General features: G+C 49.8%; 1 protein-coding gene and 1 long non-coding RNA gene across 2 annotated transcripts in view; one reads left to right on the plus strand and one right to left on the minus strand.

Moving 5' to 3' along the window:
- Nucleotides 1–473: 473 nt before the first annotated feature.
- SPINT2 (serine peptidase inhibitor, Kunitz type 2) lies at nucleotides 474–14,707 on the minus strand. The gene is made up of 7 exons (XM_081019297.1): nucleotides 14,586–14,707; nucleotides 8,759–8,923; nucleotides 6,612–6,662; nucleotides 5,869–5,925; nucleotides 5,585–5,752; nucleotides 4,041–4,115; nucleotides 474–2,516 (listed from the first exon to the last, which is right to left on the minus strand). The coding sequence occupies exons 1-7, from the start codon at nucleotides 14,653–14,655 to the stop codon at nucleotides 2,350–2,352; spliced, it is 753 nt and encodes a 250-aa protein (XP_080875423.1). The 5' UTR covers nucleotides 14,656–14,707; the 3' UTR covers nucleotides 474–2,349.
- Nucleotides 14,708–15,441: 734 nt separating this feature from the next.
- The window catches only part of LOC308484584, a 116,061-nt gene continuing 110,410 nt past the window's right edge, over nucleotides 15,442–21,092 (plus strand). Inside the window, exon 1 of the long non-coding RNA XR_013990012.1 lies at nucleotides 15,442–15,729. This is a non-coding gene — a long non-coding RNA (uncharacterized lncRNA). The remainder of the gene's footprint in view (nucleotides 15,730–21,092) is intronic.

The following is a 21,092-nucleotide window of genomic DNA, read 5'->3' on the forward strand; positions in this document are numbered from 1 at the left end:
TGTTTGATTGACATCTGATGGGTGTTCCACAGGGCGGGGGCCACCACTGAGAAGGCCCTCTGCCTGGTTCCCTGCAACCACTTCCCACAGGGAGGGAGCCGCCAGAAGGCCCTCGGAGCTGGACCTCCGTGTCCAGGCTGAACGATGGGGGTGGAGACGCTCCTTCAGGTCTACTGGGCTAGACTCCCCTCTCCACGACAGGAGTCACCCCAGGTGAACACACAGAACAGGCCTGGAGCAGGAATGGTACCCAGGCAGCTGCCCCCAATGGCTTTGTCCTTAGGGGGGATGCAGAGAGAGAGAGACGAGGCTTTCAGGCTTCCCCCCAGGTGGGGCGCAGGGGTTGCCACCTTCCTGCCTTCCCTTCCCTCTCAAGAGCCAGGGGTCCCCCCCTGAAAGCTGCACACACACACGCACACACACACACGCACGCACGCACCGGCTGTCCAGCACAAGACGGCTCAAACCACGGCAAGAGTTTGATCTGTTTTATTCAAAGACCTTCCAGATTTAAAAAGGCAATTAAAAGAACAATTCCAAAAGATTCGGTGCAATCAAGTTTCAATTTTTTAAAAAAGTATAAAAACCCGCTGAATGCTACACACAAGTCGGATTTTGCTCAGACGGAGGCGCCCTGGTTGCCCATCAAGGGGAGGGGGGAATAAGCGGGAGTCAGTTCCTTGTTTTCTCCAGAGGAGGAGGTCCAGCAGCCTCAGCTCCCAGGGAGGACCCAGGCAGGCAGGAAGGCAGGCGCCATGATGTAAGTGGCCTGCCTGTTCCTCCCGCCGGCCAGCCCTGCAGCTGGAGCCTGATGGTCCCTGAAAGATCAGGAAGATGCAGACATGTTCAGGGCAGCCAGTCCCAGAAGCACAAGGTGATTTCAAGGCCACAGAGGAGGACTTGGACCAAACTGAAAACCTGCCTCCCTTTTTTTTCCTCCTGAAGCTCCTCCTGCTGCAATGACTCTGGCAGGGACACCTGGAAAGCACACCTGTGAAGGCCAGGAAAGGGGCCAGGATGGAGGGAGGGATGGGGAAGCTGCAGGTGGAAGGAAGGGAAGGCGGCTGCGGCAGCAGCTCAGGCAGAGAGGAAAGGCCTCTCCGGCAAACGTGGAACTAGAACGCACTTCAACTGATCCAAAACAAAAGGGAGTAGCCAGCAGAGTTGGACACACACGGAAAACAGAAACCTTGCACAAGGCAGGAGCAGCTCAGGGAGGAGCGGAAGGGGCCAAAGCAAAGCGGGCCTTGAAGGGGGGGTCATCCTGCCTGCCTGGGGAGTGTCTTTCTGCGGAGAGCAGGGCCAGGGCCCGCCCCCTTTGGGCAAGCAGAGCACCTGTGGCCAGACTTGGCTTGTGGGGCTCAGGGACACCCGGGGGGGGGGGTCTGTCTGGGGTGTGAGAAATGGCTGGAGTCTCCCTGGAAGCAGAAACAGCAGCCGCCGTCCCTTCCCACCCCCTCGCAGCAAGAGGCCATAAAACAGACGGCAAAGTCCGCAAAAACACAGGCCGCTCCCTGAGGCAAAGACCGCGCCCAGGCAGAGGCAGGGCATTCCTGACCCCACAGAGACTTTGACCCCCCCCCCCAACTCTCAGGAGCAGCGCTGTGAAGACTGGGGCAGGGGAATGAACATTCAGTGGGAGACGCTTTGCTCCCTGCCCTACAAAGCAAAATTTCGTACCATGGGGGGGGGGAGAAGAGGGCCCCCGCCTCGCCAATTTCTCCCTCTCTACCTTCACATCTCTACCCTGCAGTGAGGAGTCACAGCTTCATGGAGTCAGGGACTCCAGCATTGTGCCAACCCAAAAAAAAAAACCACCTGCTGTAACAACTGGGCTTCACCACCTGCGTTGAGCATCTCCCACAGACCAGACCCACGGGAATCTGGGAACGGCAGCGGATCCCAAGGCTGGGGAGGTGCCCCTCCAACTTGCACTGGCATTGAGGAGGGCGGCTGTGATAAATGGGGGGAGAGGGGCAGGCCGTGTATCTTGACTCTTGCATTCGCCCAGGTGCCCTTCCCTTCCATGTTTGGGACGCAGGCCTCCCCCATGCTCCAAGTAACCTTTCCAGGGAGGTGGGGCCCCAGATATAGCCCTTCCCCGCCCCCCGACCGTGTTCCTGCTCCCGGCAGCTGTGCTTAGAAGAGAAGGGGCGAGCAAACTTGGAGAGACAACCAGTGTCATGAGAAAGGAGACCCCTCCCTGGGAGAGATTTATGATCCAAGCGTGTTCTACAAAGCTGGCCCCAGAGAGGGGGCGGGTAGGGCGGGGGGAGAGCCCCTCGCCTCCATTATTTACATGCAGCTGGAGCCCCAGCCGGCCAGAGGGAGCCCGCCTGCCCCTGGGGCTCAGAGGGTGTAGGCGTTGCTCATCAGGTACTCCTTGTCGTCCAGGGTGCTCCACACCGGCCCCAGGCTCAGCTGCGGGTTCTTCCGGCAGATCTTGACCAGGAAGAGCACCATGGAGCCCAGCAGGGCAGCCGCCATCAGGGCCAGAAGCACCGCCAGCACCACCGCTGCGGAGGGGAAAGGGTTAAAGTGTCAGGGGAAGTTATTATGAAGCTGCCTGCGTTACCTGGATCCGAGACTGGATTAAGTTAGAAAATGCAGATCTGTTAGATCTGGAAGGACATGCTTATTTGTGGTATAACAAAGGGAAAATACACAAAGGATTTCATAACCATATAATCAGGATATCACTATTCAAAGCGTGGGAGGGAACATAAAGATTAATTAGAACAAAAAACCCCATGGCGGTTGTCTCCAATAGAAGCAACCTCAATAAAACAAATAAATAGGGAAATGGCCTACATATAGAGATCTAGTAACAGAAACAGATTAAAGTTCGAGGAATTTGAAGAGATCAGAGAACACATCTATGACTGGTTGCAGCCGAGACTTCTTGGCCCCCAGGAGGAGAAACCAAGAGATGTTGCCTCTTCTCCAGCCACGGCCAGGAGCCGAGATGGCGATTCCTGCCTTTGGGGACGCCCTTCGGACTGGGGCCCCCTTACGGCCACTTCCCCAAATGGGAAGCTCCAGGGAGAGGCTGGAGGCGGAGCCAGGAAACCTGCCAGCTGGGGGGGGGGTAGGAGCAGATGCCCCCAAGCGACAGACCCGAGGGAAAAGGCTTCGCCAGCCCCCCTGGCAAATCTCCTCTGGGTTTCAGAGGCTCCCCCAAACACTGTCCCTTTGCATTTCTTAGTGCAGAAAGTCTTGATTTGATGTGTCGAGGTCTTTCCTATTCTTATTAATTCAAGAGGGTTCTGGAAGCTTCTCTGTTTGAAAGAGGCAAGCAGAAAGCTCCTGATGTTTGGGTTATTCCTTCAGAAACGGAATACAGCTGGTTTAAAACTGGTCCTGTTATGTCTTTCAGTCAAGGTCGTGCAAACTATAATGGTTAGGCCAGGAGGAGTCTAGGTTCCTCTTTCTCTTTCTGTCTCTTTTCCTTCTGCTGTTCTGTACATTGTATGCTTAAGGTTTAGTCTTATTCTAAGTTATGGCAAGTTTAAGTTAAGTCTGCTGCAAGTGGATTTCTTATAGCCAACCCTGAATGTTTTGGATTTGTGACCATTACGCTCCTTTGCCTTCAGTAGCAGTAAAGCTCTGCTGGCTGAAATAGAACTGCCTCTGGTCTACTTTTGGGGAATCCTGCAACGTGTTTAAGTTTCTACTCTGCTAACTATATAATTATTATTATCATTAGTAGTAGTAGTATTTATGCCCCGCCCTCCCCAGCCAAGACTGGGCTCAGGGCGGCTAACACCAAGTATAAAAACAATTGATTAAAATACAACTTTAAAAACAAGATTAAAATACAACATTAAAATGCAGCCTCATTTCAGTAGAAACTCAAATCAAAAACTTTTTTGGGGAAGAAAATGTCAAATCTTCACCAAGGCCAACTATATGTCAGAGTTCTGCTCTGGAGCACTATTGAGTAGAGTTTAAACGACAAGCACTCCAGCCCCTGGCCTCCTCATGGAGAGTCAGAGGCCTGGCACTGCGACCCCCTCCCCCCCCACCCCCCCGGCACCTACCTCTGGTGGAGTGGATCATGGGGTCCGGGAAGAGGTGGCCGTGCTGCTGGGGTTCCAAGGGCTCTTCCGTTAACTCTGAAAAGTGGGGAGACGTGTCAGAATGCAAGGGGAGCCCTGCGGCTGGATCAGACCCAAGGGGGAAACACTGGGTGCTCCAACAGGGAACCCCAAAGCAGGACCCGGGCACCAGAGCAACGCTCTCCCCTCCTGGAGTTTCCAGCGACTGGCATTCAGAAGCATCCCTTCCTCTGGCTGTGGGGCAGAGCAGGGCCCTTGTGCCCAGGAGCCACGCAGAGCCCTCTCCTCCAGGACAAAGGGCAGCGGGTGAGAAGGGGCTGGGCAACACCCACTGCCTCCCTGCCCTGGGCTGGTTTTGACCTCTGAAGCCTTAAATGGCTCAGGACCGCAATACCTCCAGGACCACCTCTTTCCATATGGGCCTACCTGGACCCTGAGATCATCTTCTGAGGCCCTTCTTCGTGTGCCTCCTCCTTGAGAGGTTCAGGGGTGGCAACACAAGAACAGGGCCTTCTCTGAAGTGGCTCCCCATCTGTGGAATGCTTTCCCTATGGAAGTTCACCTGGTGCCTTCAATATACACCTTTAGGCACCTGGCAGAAACGTTCCTTTTTAACCAGTCCTTTGGCTGACCTAATCGACATCCCATACCCTTTTAAAATGTGGCTCTTTTTTGGGGGGGGGGTGTTATTGGGCTATTGTTCTTATTTTGATTTATTGTGATCTTTCCCGTGAACTGCCCTGAGCCCTCTGGTACAGAGCGGTATATAAATTCAATCCATCACTCCATGCTCCAGCAGGAGAAGCCAAGGGGAGTTGTGAGTCCTCAGAGCCCAGCCCAAATGGAGGCCTGGTGAGGACAGGATCGGGGCCTTCCTGGCAGGTCTCTGGAGGGGAGGAGCGAAGGAAGGAGCTCGAAGCAGCAGCCGGGGGCCCCTGTTGCCAAATCCAGGAAACCTTGAGTCTTAAAAAACGGGACGGCCCACATTCAAGGCTTTGGCAAATGGCCCTCCTGGAACTAATAGGATCGAGAGGGCAGAGCCTGAACGACCGGTTTTCTTGCTCTGTGACAAGGCATGACAAGATACGCCTTCGACAAACACGGCGGCGCATTCAGAGCCACCAGGACAAGCACCTGGCTCACCTGAGACGATGGAGAACCTCTAATCTCCTTTAGGATGAGACTCCCAGGCGGAGAAGGCTTTTATTTCTATAAATCTTTACTCTTTACTAAGGGAATATACTCTGGAGCAGTGCTGGATCTGCGCCCTTTTGTCCCTCCATGACGTGATGCTTCCGTGGTTTAAATTTTCAGTTCCCTTTTCTCTCATTTTGTTAAGTTTACCCTTTTTTTCCTTGGCTAACAAATCAATAAAAGTTTTAAAGAGAAGGGAGTGAAGAGTCTCTGGAACTTTTCCAAATCTCCTTGGATTTTGGAGAGGGGGGAATCTGCCCTTCCACCCTGGGCAAGGATGTGAGCCCTTGGGGGGGGGGTCTGGCCTGGGTGCCCAGCCTGCCCCTTCTTACCCCCGTCTCTGGCGCACTGCAGACAGTGCTCCTCGTAGTCATAGTTGTTCTTGTTGCCCCCGCAGCCGCCAAAAATGAACATCTTGCAGGTACGGGTCTCCAGGTCAAAGTGCCAACGAGGGAAGGCTCCGCGGCAGCGCCCAACCTCTGGGGGGGCAGCGCAAAACTCTGGAGGGGGGGGAAAGAAAATGAGACTCAGAGGTGCCCTTGGAGAGAGGTCAGAACTGGTGGGGGGCTGGAGTCACCTCTCCCCCTTCGGCTGCCACCCCGCCCCACCCAGTTACCTTGGAAGCCCTTTCGGTCGTCTCCTGGCAGACGGCGGTGGCCGGATCCGGATGCGGCTGTCAGGAAGGGAAGGCAGAGAAAGTCATTCCAGAAGAAGAAGAAGAAGAGTTTGGACTTGGTATCCCAACTTTCACTCCCCTTAGGTAAAGGGGTAAAGGGACCCGACCATTAGGTCCAGTCGTGGCCGACTCTGGGGTTGCGGCGCTCATCTTGCTTTATTGGCCGAGGGAGCCGGAGTACAGCTTCCGGGTCATGTGGCCAGCAGGACTAAGCCGCTTCTGGCGAACCAGAGCAGCGCACGGAAACACTGTTTACCTTCCTGCCAGAGCGGTACCTATTGATCTACTTGCAGTTTGACGTGCTTTCGAACTGCTAGGTGGGCAGGAGCAGGGACCGAGAAACGGGAGCTCACCCTGTAGTGGGGATTCGAACCGCCGACCTTCTGATTGGCAAGCCAAAGAGGCTCAGTGGTTTAACCCTCAGCACCACCCGCATCCCTCTCATTAAGGAGTCTCAAAGCGGCTAACAAACTCCTTTCCCTTCCTCCAGAGTTCAGAGCCCACACTGGACCCTTTGGAAAACTCCTGGACGCCCCTGCGAGGAAGGCCACCCATTCTCGGGGGGCAAGGTGCCATGAGTCTCCCTGTACAAGGAGGGGCCGGGCACAGAGCTCCCTCCCAGGCCCTGGGGGAAGGCAGCCTCCGCCCCCCCTCCCCCAAGACCTTCTCACCCATATCCTTACCCTTGCTGGTGGGTGCTGCTGCTTCTCCCTCTGTGCCCCCCCGGCCGCCATCTGAAAGCCAAGGGAGAGTGAGTGTCAGCGGGTCGCAGCCAAGACCCCCCAAGGTGGGCCCTGAGCCCGGGGGGAGACTACCAGGACAAAGCAGCTCTTCAGCAAAGGGGAAGGTCATCTTTTCAAGCTCCTGGGGTTGGCAAGAGGGAGACGTAGAGTATGTTCTCCTTCCAATGTGTGAAAAGCAAGAGAGGCTGAAGGAGCGTCTCCACCCCGGACACTGGGGACCCGCTCCTGAGGGCCTTCTGGCGGTCCCCTCCCTGCAAGAAGTGAGGTTGCAGGGAACCAGGCAGGGCCTTTTCGGTAGTGGCGCCTGCCCTGCGGAATGCCCTTCCATTAGATGTCAAGGAAATAGGCAACGATCTGACTTTTAGAAGACATCTGAAGGCAGCCGTTTTTAATGTGTGATGTTTTATTGTATTTTTAATACAATAATGGCTGGGGAAACCTAGCCAGATGGGCGGGGTAGAAATATTTATTTATTTATTTATTTATTTATTTATTTATTGGCCAGAATAATAATAATAATAATAATTATTATTATTATTATGATGCCAGAAAGTCCACCTCATCAGAGGTGCCTGGCAGACTTTGGAAGAAACATCTTCCATTTCATTTGGGTCTTGCCTGAACGGGGATCTCTAATGGACCTCCAGTCCACCTGGGGGCTTGCAAATCATCGCGGTTGTTGTGGTTGTATTTATTTACTGTACTTTTCCGTGTATAAGACTAGGTTTTTTTCTGATAAAATAATGTTGAAAATTGGGGGCCATCTTATACATGGATAGTGTAGAGTGGAAATTTTCTTAATTTTGAGTCCCCCAAAATAGGGGCGTCTTATACATGGGAAAATACGGTATATCCCGCCTTTATCCCTATCCTGCCTTTGTCTCCAGCAGGGACTCAACACGGCTTACAGATAAAGTGGAACCATAAGGATGAAACAATTAAACATTAACAGAATAAAAAGTGTATCTGTCTGTCTGTCTGTCTATCTATCTGGCATGGGTCAATTCAATGTCAGCTGTCTCCTAGCACCACGCACCCTCCCTGCCCGCGGACTGTCTGGCCAGAGTGGTGCATGCTCTGGTTATCTCCCGCTTGGACTACTGCAATGCGCTCTTCGTGGGGCTACCTTTGAAGGTGACCCGGAAACTGCAATTAATCCAGAACGTGGCAGCTAGACTGGTGACTAGGAGCAGCTGCTGAGACCATATAACACCGGTCTTGAAAGACCTACACTGGCTCCCAGGACGTTTCCGAGCACAATTCAAAGTGTTGGTGCTGACCTAAACAGCCTCCGCTGACTCCCCATTTCAGATTTTATATTTGTATTCCACTTTCCCAACAACAAATGTTGAGTTTAAGCGGCTCATATTAGCGTTAAAAAAAATCTGTAATAACAAACAGCAGCTTATAAAGCAAACAACCATTGCACCCATTTTTTAAACTAGGCTTCCTCAACCTCAGCCCTCCAGATGTTTTGGGACTACAATTCCCATCATCCCTGACCACTGGTCCTGCTAGCTAGGGATCATGGGAGTTGTAGACCCAAAACATCTGGAGGGCCGTGGTTGAAGAAGCCTGGTTTAAATTGTTTTTATTGGTGGAATTGTTTTTAAATGTTTGTACATTTTTACATACGGATTGTTGCAAATTGATTTTTAAACCCCTTGTTTCATGATTTGCAGCTGTTTTCATTTGTGCTTATATCGTTGCAACCTGCCCTGGGACCTTTTGGTGGCCAGTGGGTAAGAAATCTAATTATATATACACATATAACAATTAATACAATTAATTTTAGTTGTAAACAACTAAAAACTTTGGCAGGATCAGAGTAATGCTTGTAATATACAAAAATAAAATAAATGGAAAAATGGATAACATTCCTAGAGCAAATAAGAGAAGCAGATGGAAAATTGGGTTGATAATGGTAACCATGGAAGGGCAGAGGGAAGTCAAGGGACAGGAGGTGACTGGTGTGTTTGAATTTAAATGTCATGCAAAACTTTAAAAAAAATTTATTTAAAAAAATTAATGCAATTCTGTAAAGTCAGACGATTCACTGTGCCGGAACACCCCCACCCCCCACTCACCTGCAGCGCAGATCTGGCGACACTTGTCGGCCGAGACAAAATTGTTGGCGTTTCCCCGGCAGCCGCCGTAGATGAACTCCTGGCAGGCCTGGCTGGAGGCGTTGAACCACCAGCGGGGGAAGGCAGCCCGGCAGCGTCCCACCACCTTGGGCAGGTAGCAGTCATCTGGAAGGAAGCAGAGGGGCCAGCAGGCTCAGTGGCTATTGCGACAAGGAGGGGACATATCCAGAGGAGAGGGGGGAGGCTGAGGGCGCTGGAGCAGGACCTGGGAGACCAGGATTCGAATCCCCGCTTCAGCCAGGAAGCTCACTGGGTTCAGCTTTATTTCTCCCCCAAAATGGGGAAGGGCCTGAAAGTTTCGGGAGCGGCTGCTATCATAATTCTCGCAGCGATTCAGTGCAGTGTCTTATTTGCTGGCGCTCCAGTAGACCTGCAATTTTTAATTTTTGTGTTCTTCGCTGCCAGCTGCCTGCCGTGCAACCTGCTTTGGCCGACCTGCCCTTGAAACAGCCGAAGTGAAGAAAGGAGAAAAACTTCCTCCTTCTCCAGCCCAGGAACTTGGCGCAACTCCAACCCCGCGGCAGCAAAATGAGGCACCGGGGAGAGGAGGCAGGATGCGCACCCCACAGGCAGGGGGCGCTCCAAAGCAGTTGCACCCTCTCCGCTAGGGAAGATGGCAGCTCCAGGCCCAGAGGTGCAGACTCTGCTGGCAGCTGCTCCTGAGCAGGGGAGAGGATGTCCCCATTGCATCAAGCGAGACGCCAATGCCCAACATTCCCAGGCGGTCGGGGGTTTCAATTAACTCCGCTCCGCCTCTGGCGCCCAAAGGGCCACCAGAGAATTTGTGGTGTTTGCCACCACAGGCCGAAAACGCTCTCGCCCTGGATGGCGACGTCACAAAGTCGGAGCTGCAGGATGATGGCACAGCTGGTGGCGCAGCCGTGCGAGAAAAGCCGCTTTTCCTGGGTCTCTTTCGTGGGGAAGGGGGACCCCCACCCACACCAGAAGCTGCCTCCCGCAGAGTCAGGCCACTGGTGCGCCTTGCTCCCTGCACTGACCGGCAGAGGGGTGGCTCCCTGCCCCACCTAGAGGGGCGAAGGGAAAATGAGCGTGGGACCTGGCGCCCCAAGGGGGGGGGGGTCACAGCATGATAAATCCATCGGTCTCAAAGGCGACACAAGACTCTGTTCTTTTCCTGATAGACTGTACTTAATGAATAAAAGGCTTTTTGCTAATCCAGATAGACAGATATATTTAACCAGTGAGTCGCTACGAGAAATACGATAGCAGCTGCTCCCAAAACTTTCAGGCCCTTCCCCATTTGGGGGGGGAAATACAGCTAAACCCAGTGAGCTTCCTGGCTGAAGCGGGGATTCGAATCCTGGTCTCCCAGGTCCTGCTCCAGCCCTCTCACCCAGGGCCGGATTGAGGTTTGATGAGGCCCTCAGCTGCTGAAGGTAATGGGGCCCTTGATATGTCCAGCTGTCCCTTGTCGACAGCAAATTGTCGCTGGTTTTTGGTGTTGAATATACACTATATGGTAATTTATGGACCTAAGAGGCATCTAAAGCCATTTGCACATAACAAATAGGAGCCCACACAACACAAATCACTGCTGCTGTATGTAGGTTTATTTTATTTGTTTTTTTATCCTATATTTTGGAAATGTACATCCAGGGGTTTTTTATTCCCTCTAAATTTTTCTGGCCCCCAACTGAGTGGGGCCCTAAGCTACAGCTTGTTTAGTTTATATGTAAATCCAGCCCTGGATGGATAGATAGATAGATAGATAGATAGATAGATAGATAGATATTGCTCTTTCCCTCTTTCCCTGACTGCTCCAGCTGCCCATCTCCAACTGACGCCCAACAGCCAACACAATCGGCCAACTGGCACCCATTTCTGGAGCCCTCCATGAACCAAAGTCACGGGCTCCACAGGAAAGGTGCTGTTTTTAAACAGGAGTCAAGCACATTTTGGGGCGGACGATTCCCATTTGCTTCTCCCACAGATAAGCCAAGTTTGCACAGCTACCCAGAGAGTATCTGCTTCCTGTTTATGCTACTGGAGTTTTCTGCTTGCTCTCTAACTTAGGAGTTAAATGTAGATCTAAATATGGACCTGGGCGGCCCTTTGGAGTTAATCTGTTCTCAGGCTCACAGTGTGTTTGTTTTCATAACATTCCTAGCTATTAAAAGATAAAAGCTCAACAATAAAAGAAGGGAGAGTGCGGAGTTCAAGGCTTTGCTGCGGCACAAGGAGAGGGAAAGTGTGCCTCTGAGCATACGCAGGCTGCCTTCCCTTAGCCCGGCCCCCAGGATGAGGCTCCAGGCAAAACTCTCCTCCTCCCTTTGTGGCAAAGCAGCAGCAACCTCAAGAGCACCTTCTCCAGTCACTGGCAAAACTCTTCACATGGGCAGAGGCACAGCTGCCCTCGACTACGGTGGAACCCCAGTCTGCCCGGGGGGGGGGGCAAAGGAGTCAATTCCTCCCTCCATGCGAAGCAGTCGGGGGGTCCTTTTGCACAGAGGCCACATCTGGGAGAAATCTCCCTTCTAGACGCCGGGCAGCTGTCCCAGGGGCTCAGCTCAGTTGGGTCACCCTCTGAGAGAAGACATGTTCAGCCCGTCGACAGGTAGATCCTGACTGATCTCAGGATTAAATGAAGTGGACAATTAATGTCCCCACCAGATAGGTATGTAATGACTAGATTAGAATGGTTTTATTTGTAGATGTGTGTTTTTGGTTGTTGTTGTTGTTTTGTTCTTTTTTCTTTTGTGTTCTGTTCTCCCCCCCCCCCTTGTTTGTACTGTTTAATTTCGGATTCAATGTTTGTAATTTTAGTTGTAATTTTGCATTGAAAATAAAAAATTTAAAAAGAATTTTAAAAAGAATGTCCGCCCCCCTGCCAAATGGGGGGGGGAGGAGGGAGGGCGGCGGACTGTTGTGAGCAATTTTTTGCATTCTCCCCTCCCCTATCAAAAGCTCAACAACTCTTTGCAAGGACAATGGGTAGATAACTGCCTATTTTTTTAATACTGGGAGTAGATCGCAGTCTCTTGGGAGCTGGACGTGTCTGTCATAAAGGAAGGGGATGTAGAAGGAGAGAAAGAATCCGAATAAAAGCAATTACTGAGCAAAATGTCTCTCAACGTCCAAGGAGACAATATTAATTTAACAGCTTAAACTTTAATAAGTCCTCTTCTTAGGAGATGCTGGAAGAATTTAGGGGGCGTCTCTTAGGATTATTACTGACATATTTATTTGTACTCCGCCATTTCCCCCGAGAGGAATTCAAGGCCGCTTACGGGTGAAGACAAGAACAGCTCAAGTTCTCTGGCAAACTGGCCCAACAAAGCCTGGCCATAAAAAAGCACTTGTGGAAAAATCAGATCATAAAATGAAATTGGCCCAAGGCCTGAAGCACAAAGACTCTTCTGTGACTGAATCTCACAGCTTCATGATGCAAGTGGCAAGGCCAAGGAATGAAAATCAGAGGACACCCTTCACAGCAGAAAACCTTTTCGGCTAACTTAAAATTGTTTATCGCCTTCTGTACAAACAGTAGTTTGGGGAGAAGAATTTGCGTCATTCAGCTGTTATTTCGCATGTATTGCCTTAGAATCACCTTCTGGGTTAGGATGGGATATTCCACTATTTATCCGTGCAGTGTGATGCTGTTCTATGTTGAAAGAATTAGATTTTTTAAAAACCAAACTATGCTGAAATGGCAAAACTGACTAGGAGACTCAGGAATCAAGAAGATAAGGACTTTAAAAAAAAATGGGGGGAAATTATAGTTTACTTAGGAGACCATTGTAATCAAATAAAAACGCTGGCTGGACGGTAAAAAAAACCCTAATATGGACAATTTACAGAATGAAAAATGTGGAGAATGTAATGAGATGCAGGGGATAAGTCATGAGATTCAGAGAATCTCATATATGGAAATGGTAAAAGTTTTTCCTTTTTATTATTGCGGATTTGTTTTTGTAAAAAAAAATTACAAAAGTGATTTATTTTTATTTTTTAATTAAGAGAAGGGGGCAGTCCTGTTCTACTCTTTTGCCGGTTTAAGGAAGGTGAGCGGGACATGGAAGGAATAACCAATACCCCACTAGCAGGGTTGCTGGAAGACAAACTTGCAACGTGAAGGATTTGTACCTTTTAATATTTATTTTAAAATTTGTGATTAAGTGAAACGTAAATGGGAAAATGTATAAATGCTGTGAAGTAATAATGAATTATGGCAACCATATGGGGGGGCAGTCGAAGCTCGACTGAGCAAATATGTAATGAGCACTATAAGGATTTGTTTAAATGTAATAAAATGGAAACTTACTAAATATAATAATAATAATAATAATAATAATAATAATAATAGGAAGGATGCCCCCTCCCCACCAGGATGTCCGGCCTCCATGGGGCAGAGAGCGAACTCCGAGCCAGACGGGCCCCACGGCCTGGTGATTCAGGGAGAGCAGCTCCGGTGACCTCACCACAAACAGGCTGAACCAGTTTGAGACTGGCTGCCCAGCCCTGCGGAGCCCAGGAGATCAGGTTCCCTCTGCACCCGGTCAGGCCAGTTCAGGAGGAGGAGGCAGCCTGGGAACCTGACCCAGAAAGGCTGTTTTCTTTGGCCCACAAAGCAGGGAAGGGAGGTTTCTCTCTCCTGGCTAAGAAAACAAAGAGCTCTCTGGACCAGGCGCAGCCTTGTGCTGCGGGGGTGGGACTGGATGACCTCTGGAGTCCCTTGCAACTCTCCACTTCTGTGATCTTGCCCCCTTGGGTCCAGGGAGCACAGCCTCAAAATCCCATCTCGGGCTGGCAGGCAGGAAAGAGCTTTCCGGAAATCAAACAAAAGCAGCCAGGAGTTCTGCAGGCAGACAGGTGTCCTGTCCCAGGTAATGCCCAAACTGGCAAGAGTGCCAGGGGGCACAACACCAGGCCCATTGTGCCATCACTGCCTCTGCCAATCCGGCTTTTGCTCCCACGCTCGGGACCCAGCTCCTCCCTCCACGAGGGGCAAACCCAGCCAGATGTATAGATAATAAATTATGATGATGGTGATTGTAAACAGACAACTTCCTCGACTTGAAGAGCAAACACGATCTGGGCAGCAGGCCAGCCTCCTGGAGCAGCCCAGGGCGAGGGCGGGGGGCAGCTCAGTCCCCTGGCACAGACCCCCCCCCCCAGCCAGCCAGACAGCCCCTCTATGGGGCCGGCCCCTGTCCAGTGGGGTCTCTCTCCTCCCAGCCCTCCCGCCTCCCACGCCTCGCGCAGAATTCGCACCTGGCACCGAGGGACTGAACCAGGAAGAAGGGGCACACGCGGGGGGGGGGCTTGGCAAACACACTGGGCAGAGAGAGCGCTTCCTCCTCCTCCTCCTCCTCCTCCTCCTCCTCCGGGGGGGGAGGGGAATCTGCTCACCTGCGCCGCCGGGAAGCCGCGCCCCGCCTGTCCCCTCCCTCCCCCCGGGGGGCTCCCCTTCCCAGCCCAATGGGGCCACCCCCGAGCGGACCCTATAGAGGACCAGGGCGGAGGGAGGGAGGGCCGGCCAGGGATGGGACCCCCCCCCCAAAAAAGACAAGGGATCGGGCAGCCATTGTCCCTCGGGGAGGGGGAGGGGCCCAAAGAGAAGCCCCGCCCCCTTCCGGGGGGGGAGGCCGGCAGTTGACGGCGCCCCCCCCCAAAAAAACAAATCAGGAGGGAGAGAGAGAAAGAGAGAGAGAGAGAGAGAAAGAAAGAAAGAAAGAAAGAAAGAAAGAAAGAAAGAAAGAAAGAAAGAGGACCCCCCGGTCTTTCTTTCTGTGATCCCCCCCCTCACCTGGCAGCGCCTCGGCGGCGGCGCCCAGCACCATCGCGGCCATCAGGATCAGCCCCGCGCTGCGCCCCATCCTGGCCGCCTGCGAAGCCCCAACTGCGCACGTCGCGCCCGCCGCCCCCGGACCCCGCAGGTGAGCCCCGCCCCGCGCCCGGGCCGCCAATCGCCGCGCCCCACGTCACAAGGGAGGGAGGGGCCAGCCACGCCCCTCGGCGCACCTGCACCTGGGCGGCCGCGCCCCTCCGGCTGCTGCCGGCCCGTGTCCGGCGCCATCGGGTCCTGCTGCCGGGGTTTGCTGGGGGGATCCCCGCGGGAAGAAGGCGGAGGGGAGACAACGGCAAGGGGGCGCGGGGGGGGGGGCAGCGCGTAACTACTACTCCTACTACTACTAAGCGATCCCTCGTAGCCCAGTAAGATTGTCTTCCCTGAACAGGGTCTTAACAGTGAGTCCTCAAGAGACTGGCAGGCATGTCCAAAGTTCCTTTCCGGGGCCTGATCCGGCCCGCCCGTCGGTTTCATTCGGCCCCTGTGGCAGTTTATTTCCTGGGGTAAAATCCTTGTAGCAGGAACCCCCCACCCCAATCATTCAGTTTGTACAAACTTCACACACTCACACTCACACACTACATATGCCACACTTCTGTTATAAATTCATAGAAAAATCAACCATACATTGGATTTGCACTGTTCCATTTTTATTTTACTCCATATGACAAGGACTATCAAAGGGGGGTGGCTTGGTTCTGGTCAGCCATAATCCCTTCACCATCCCAGCACATGCACAGGAGCCCTGCCCAGTTGCTATGCCAACCCTGATGGTCCTAGACAGAAGACCATCAAGATCACAAAGACCTTGCATATGGGAGTGGATTCAGCATGGACTGAAACAAAGGACAATGATCAGATCTTCCCTCTGGGGGCAGGAAACTGCCAACTCCCCTTTGTCTCCTGGAAGTGACTCATGGGCAGGGGGAAAGGAGGAACCAGCCAGGTGACAGGACACTCAGGTTACCACCACAACTCCTCCCTCAACCCCTCCTTTCTGTAATGTATGCATGATGTCAACCCCTCCTTTCTGTAATGTATGCATGATGTTTCTGGGGGTGGGCTTGACCTAGAGGATGGGAATTTCAAAAGTTTTTATAAGGTCTTGCACACCATCTTTCTGGGTCTTTCCTCTCTCCTGCAAGTGAGGGGAGCACCCTGTTGCAACAGTTCAATAAAGGCCAAGCCTACAGGCTGCTATTTTGCTCCAAGTTATCCTGGTTGGTGTCTTTGTTTTTGTCCAAGGGAGCCCTCGGATTTTTCCGGTAACATCCTCAACAACTTCAATCCTACCAAAAGCTCGACAACTTTGCTTGGCCCTTTGGTCAGCCCTCACGGCCCTTCTCTTCATCCAATCTGGCCCTCTTTGGGAAAAGTTTGGACGCCACTGGACTATGGCGTCTCCGTGGAGCCAGTGTCCGGGAAATTCCGGAAATATGGCAGTCCTCATTTATATGCTGGTTGTCAGTTTATTTTTTCAACCTGGGTCATATTCCACTTTGGAGATGGGTTTCCCGTCTGGCTATGGTGAGTCTGATTTTTCTTCTCCTTCTTTGGCAATCTTCTTTAGCCGAATAAGATTGTCTTCCATGAACACGGTTTTAACAGTGAGTCCGTAAGTGACTTTGGAGGCCAATTCTGCATCCCCAGGTCCTTCCACAGTGGGGACATTGGTTTTCAGGCGGGAGCTGATCACTGTGTGGATTTGCCAAGTGCGCCGTCCTCTTAGCACGTTTCTCCCTTGTGTCCTGAGTTCGAGTGTCTTCAAAGCCCATGACACCTTTGGTCAAGGCTGTTCTCCAACTGGAGCACTCGCAGGCCAGTGTTTCCCAATTGTTGGTGTTTATACTACATTTTTTAAGATTTGCCTTGAGAAAATCTTAAAACCTCTTTTGTTGACCACCAGCATTACGCTTTCCATTTTTAAGTTCAGAATAGAGCAGTTGTTTTGAAAGAAAATCATCAGGCATCCAGACAACATGACCAGTTCAACGAAGTTGATGTTGAAGAATCATTGCTTCAACACTGGTGATCTTTGCTTCTTCCAGTACACTGGTATTAGTTCTCCTGTCTTCCCAAGTGATGTGTAAAATATTTTGGAGACACCGTTGATGGAATCTTTTGAGGAGTTGGAGATGGCGTTTGTAAGTGCTCCGTGTTTCACAAGCGTACAATGCCGCCACGTGGCTTGAAGAAAGTGGAGAGGAGCGTTGCTGTCCCTCTCTCAAAACCGCAGGAGGCCGTGGGGTCGGACGTTGGAGCTGGATGCCAACAGGGCTGAGGAAAAGGAATTAAACTGCAGAACTCACTGCCACAGGATGCAGGGACGGCAGCCCACTGGGGTGGGGGGGACAAATTCAGGGAGGAAGAGAAGGCTATCAATGACTGCTGGCCAAGATGGCTTGCCTCTGGCTCCAGGGTCCTTGGAGGCAGCAGTTCTTCTGAAGGCCAGCTGCCATGATCCACGGGGCGGGGGGGGACGGGACTGACTGGCTGTAATGGGAAAGTCTTGCTTCCAGACTTCCCATTAGGGCACCTGGCTTAGATGTTTCGATTATTTACATTTCACATTTCGGGAACAGGGCCAGATTTAGATTTTATGAGGCCCTCAGCTCCTGAAGGTAATGGGGTCCTTTCTAAGTCCAGCTGTCCTTTGCCAACAACAAATTGTCACTGTTTTTGGTGTTGAATATATGCTAGATGGTCATTGATGGCCCTAAGCTATTTGCACATAATAGATAGGAGCCTACACAGCAGAAAACACTTTTGCTGTATGTAGGTTTTATTTTATTTGTTTTTTATCTTATATTTCAGAAATGTACATCCAGGTGTTTTTTCCTTTAATTTTTTTTGGGGCCCCCCAAGAGAGTGGGGCCCTAAGCTATACAGTGGTACCTCTGGTTACAAACACTTCTGGTTATGAACGCTTCAGGTTACGAGCTCCGCTAACCCGGAAGTAGCTGCTTCTGGTTGTGAACTTTGCCCCAGGATGTGAATGGAAATCGCAAGTCGGAGAGCTCATTAGCGAAAGCATGCCTCAGGATAAGAACTGTTTTAGCTTAAGAACGGACCTCCAGAATGAATTAAGTTTGTAACCAGAGGGACCACTGTAGCTTGTTTAGCTTATACGTAAATCTAGCACTTTTGGGGATACAGATCTTTCCCAGGTGGCTTCAAACAGCAAAGAGGTCTCCACGAAATCTTAATAACTGTATCTAGAGCAAGGGGTCAGCAAGGGGTCAGCATCCTGGGGCAGTTGGCGCTAGAAGGTCCTGTTTTGGGGCAGGGGGAAATCCTGGTGTCCTCCTCTTCTTGGTCACCTCCCTCTCCTCCCTTCCTCTGATGGTGTTTTGCTTCTATGGAAAGCACTTTGGGCAAAGTGCTTTTGCAAATGAAAGGAACAATTGAACAGAAGAGAGGGGGAAATTCAGCTTGGAGGGCCCCCTGCCCCCAATAGGATAAGAAGGACCACAGGAGAGAGGGAGGGAGGGAGTTGGCTGGGCCTAAAGATTTTGGTCTGTGGTTCAGAGGAATTATGCCAGAATGACGCCGCAATGTCAGGGAAATGCCAAAAGCCCCTTCGGAGTTTCTGCCTGTTGTGTTGATCCCCAGGGCTGGAGGTCCAAGAAGAGGATTTCCCCTTTTGGAACTGGTAAGTGGTGACCCTTCCCTGTGGAAACGCAGGAAGCTGCCTTGTACCGGACGTGGCCCAAAGGACAGCAGAGCAGGACGCTGGCCATCGTCTGGGCTGCAGGAGTTGCCAGAAGGAGGCGTACGGAGTGCAACCCAATCAGGCTGGGTGCAAATAATAAAATTAGCAGAATGAAAGACAATACAAGAAACGTAATTAATTTAATAGAGTATTTGGAAGTAAGAAATGAAAAATAGGCTGCATTGATCATTCTAGATGCGGAGAAAGCTTTTGACAATATTTCGTGGTCATTTATGAACAAGGTTTTAGAGAAAATGGAAATAGGTAATTCTTTCCTAGCAGGAATTAAAGCAATCTATGCAGATCAATCTGCAAATATATTAATAAATAATATTTTTTCAGACAAATGCCAAATAGAAAAAGGAACGAGACAAGGCTGTCCCCTGTATCCACTGTTGTTTATTATGACATTAGAAATATAAGGAGAAATAGGAAAATTAAAGGTCTTGAGGTGGGACGTGGAGTTTATAAATTAAGAACATTTGCTGATGATGTGGTGCTGACACTAGAACAACCTTGGGAGAGGGTTCCCAAAGCATTAGAAGAAATTAAAAGGTTTGGAGAAGTGGCAGGTTTTGTGGCTTGGTTTTTTTTTGTATATAATTTTTATTAATTTTCCAATAAAAACAAATTTATAACACAATTAAACATTAGGAATTCATCACACATCTTTTTTCTTTTAGACTTCCATCAACATGTCTGATAATTTCCCGTAGTTATTACATATCTTCACATTTCTTCATTTATATTGCACTATGGATATCTTATCTTACCATGTTATTTAAACAATATTTCTATCAAACCTTCTTACAGAGCTTCTTGGAAACTTACAAACGTTATATCATTATCACAAAGAGAAGTGGCAGGTTTTAAAGTAAATTCAGATAAAACCAAAATGTTGTTTCAAAACATGGATGAGAAGTTGAAATTTTTTAAAGAAAGGATGTTTGGTCTAAAAATAGGCAAAAAAAGTTAGGTATTTGGGAATTTGATTGACAGTAAGAAATCTCATCCTGTTTGAAAATAATTATATTAAATTGTGGAAAGAAATTAAGAAAGAGTTGGATATATGGGGAAGAATGAAACTCTCCCGTGTTAGGTAGAATTTCAGCTATTAAAATGAATTTATTGCCTTGGATGCTGTTTTTATTCCAATCAATCCCAATTGTGAATAATTTAAGCTGCTTCAATGAATGCCAAAAAGATATCTCAAAATTATCTGACGGGGAAAAGCCAAGAATTAAACATAAAAGTATGATAGATACAAATGAAAGAGGAGGCTTTGCTCTGCCAGATTTGCAAATGTATTTTGAGGCAGCTTGCCTGTGTTAGTTAAAAGAATGGAGTGTATTGGATAATGCAGACATCTTAGATTTAGAGGGTCAAGATTAAAAATTCGGCTGGCATGCATGTCTGGTATGGGAAGGCTAAAATCTGCAAGAGTTTTATGAACCACATTCTTAGTAAGAAAATATAAATATATATTTCTTAGGAGAAATATAAAAATCTGCTGGAAAGAAAAACACCTTTATGGCTATCTCCCATTGAAGCAATCACAATTAAGAGAGTTAATATGGACAGACAATGTACAAGCAGTCAAGTACAACATTCCTTGTTTTCCTAGAGTGGACATGCGGGGGAATGTTTGGTCCAGCCAGTGGAAAACTTCCTGTTTCCTCCTGGCTGGGACATACGTCCTTTGCATGTGACTAGAGGTGGGCGTGACCTTACCTGTCCAGGTGACAAAAGGACAAGGCATGCTGCCACACTCTCTCTTTTTTACTTCCTCTGTCATTGGAGCAGCTTTTTAGCTAGAAATGCCCTTTTGTCTTTCAGCCAACAAAGGACACTGGGATTATCCCCATATGGGACAGATCCACATGTATATCCTTTGTAACTAAGTCTGCTTTCAGGGATCCAACTGTGCACTGATGATGTGAGTAAACCTATTTTATATACTTGACACAAGACTGTGGTGTGTTTATTCTTTTAAGAGGGACATAAGGGAACTTACCAGGAACCTAATAGTGAGAGGCTTACACAAGCCTACAACCGATTGTCCACTGTGTGTTTAAAAGGGGAATATGAAACTCTGCAAAGTAAAGGAAATTGCTAGCACAAGTTTAAGATAAAGGGACCCCTGACCATCAGGTCCAGTTGCAGATGACTCTGGGGTTGGGGCGCTCATCTCGCTTTACTGGCTGAAGGAGCTGGCGTACAGCTTCCGGGTCATGTGGCCAGCAGGACTAAGCCGCTTCTGGCGAACCAGACTAGTGCACGGAAACGCCGTTTACCTTCCCGCCAGAGCGGTACCTATTTATCTACTTGCACTTTGACGTGCTTTCGAACTGCTAGGTTGGCAGGAGCAGGGACCGAGAAACGGGAGCTCACCCTGTCGCGGGGATCCGAACTGCCGACCTTAAAATGACAGAATATGCACAACTTGCAGATTTAACATATAGGATAAGAGAGCAAGAAGAACATAGGTTTAAAGAAGATTGGAAAACGTTTATTGACTATATGGAAAATACTTATGCAGCTCAAAACGCTGGCAGCATCAACAGAGTAAATAATTTCTGATGGAAGTAAAAGTGGAAAAATGATTTGAATAGTTATAGTAAAATATGCAGGGATGTATGATATGCAAAATGAACCATGGAAAGAGAAGAAGGGACGTCACTGGATATTTCAGAGTTTGTAAAATGTTTATTTGGAAATGTAAAATTGAAAATTCAATAAAAAATATTATAAAT

The sequence above is a fragment of the Podarcis pityusensis genome (assembly GCF_964106645.2).
Source record: "Podarcis pityusensis genome assembly, chromosome: 8".
NCBI classification, from domain to species: Eukaryota; Metazoa; Chordata; class Lepidosauria; order Squamata; family Lacertidae; genus Podarcis; species Podarcis pityusensis.

Excerpts from the sequence above, each read along its gene's own strand:
- SPINT2 (XM_081019297.1), bottom strand. The coding sequence starts at position 14,655 with ATGGGGCGCAGCGCGGGGCTGATCCTGATGGCCGCGATGGTGCTGGGC. Across the intron at positions 6,663-8,758 it reads TCGCCAGATCTGCGCTGCAG|ATGGCGGCCGGGGGGGCACA; the intron begins GTGAGTGGGGGG and ends CTTGGCTTTCAG. Across the intron at positions 5,753-5,868 it reads CGACCGAAAGGGCTTCCAAG|AGTTTTGCGCTGCCCCCCCA; the intron begins GTAACTGGGTGG and ends CCCCCCCTCCAG.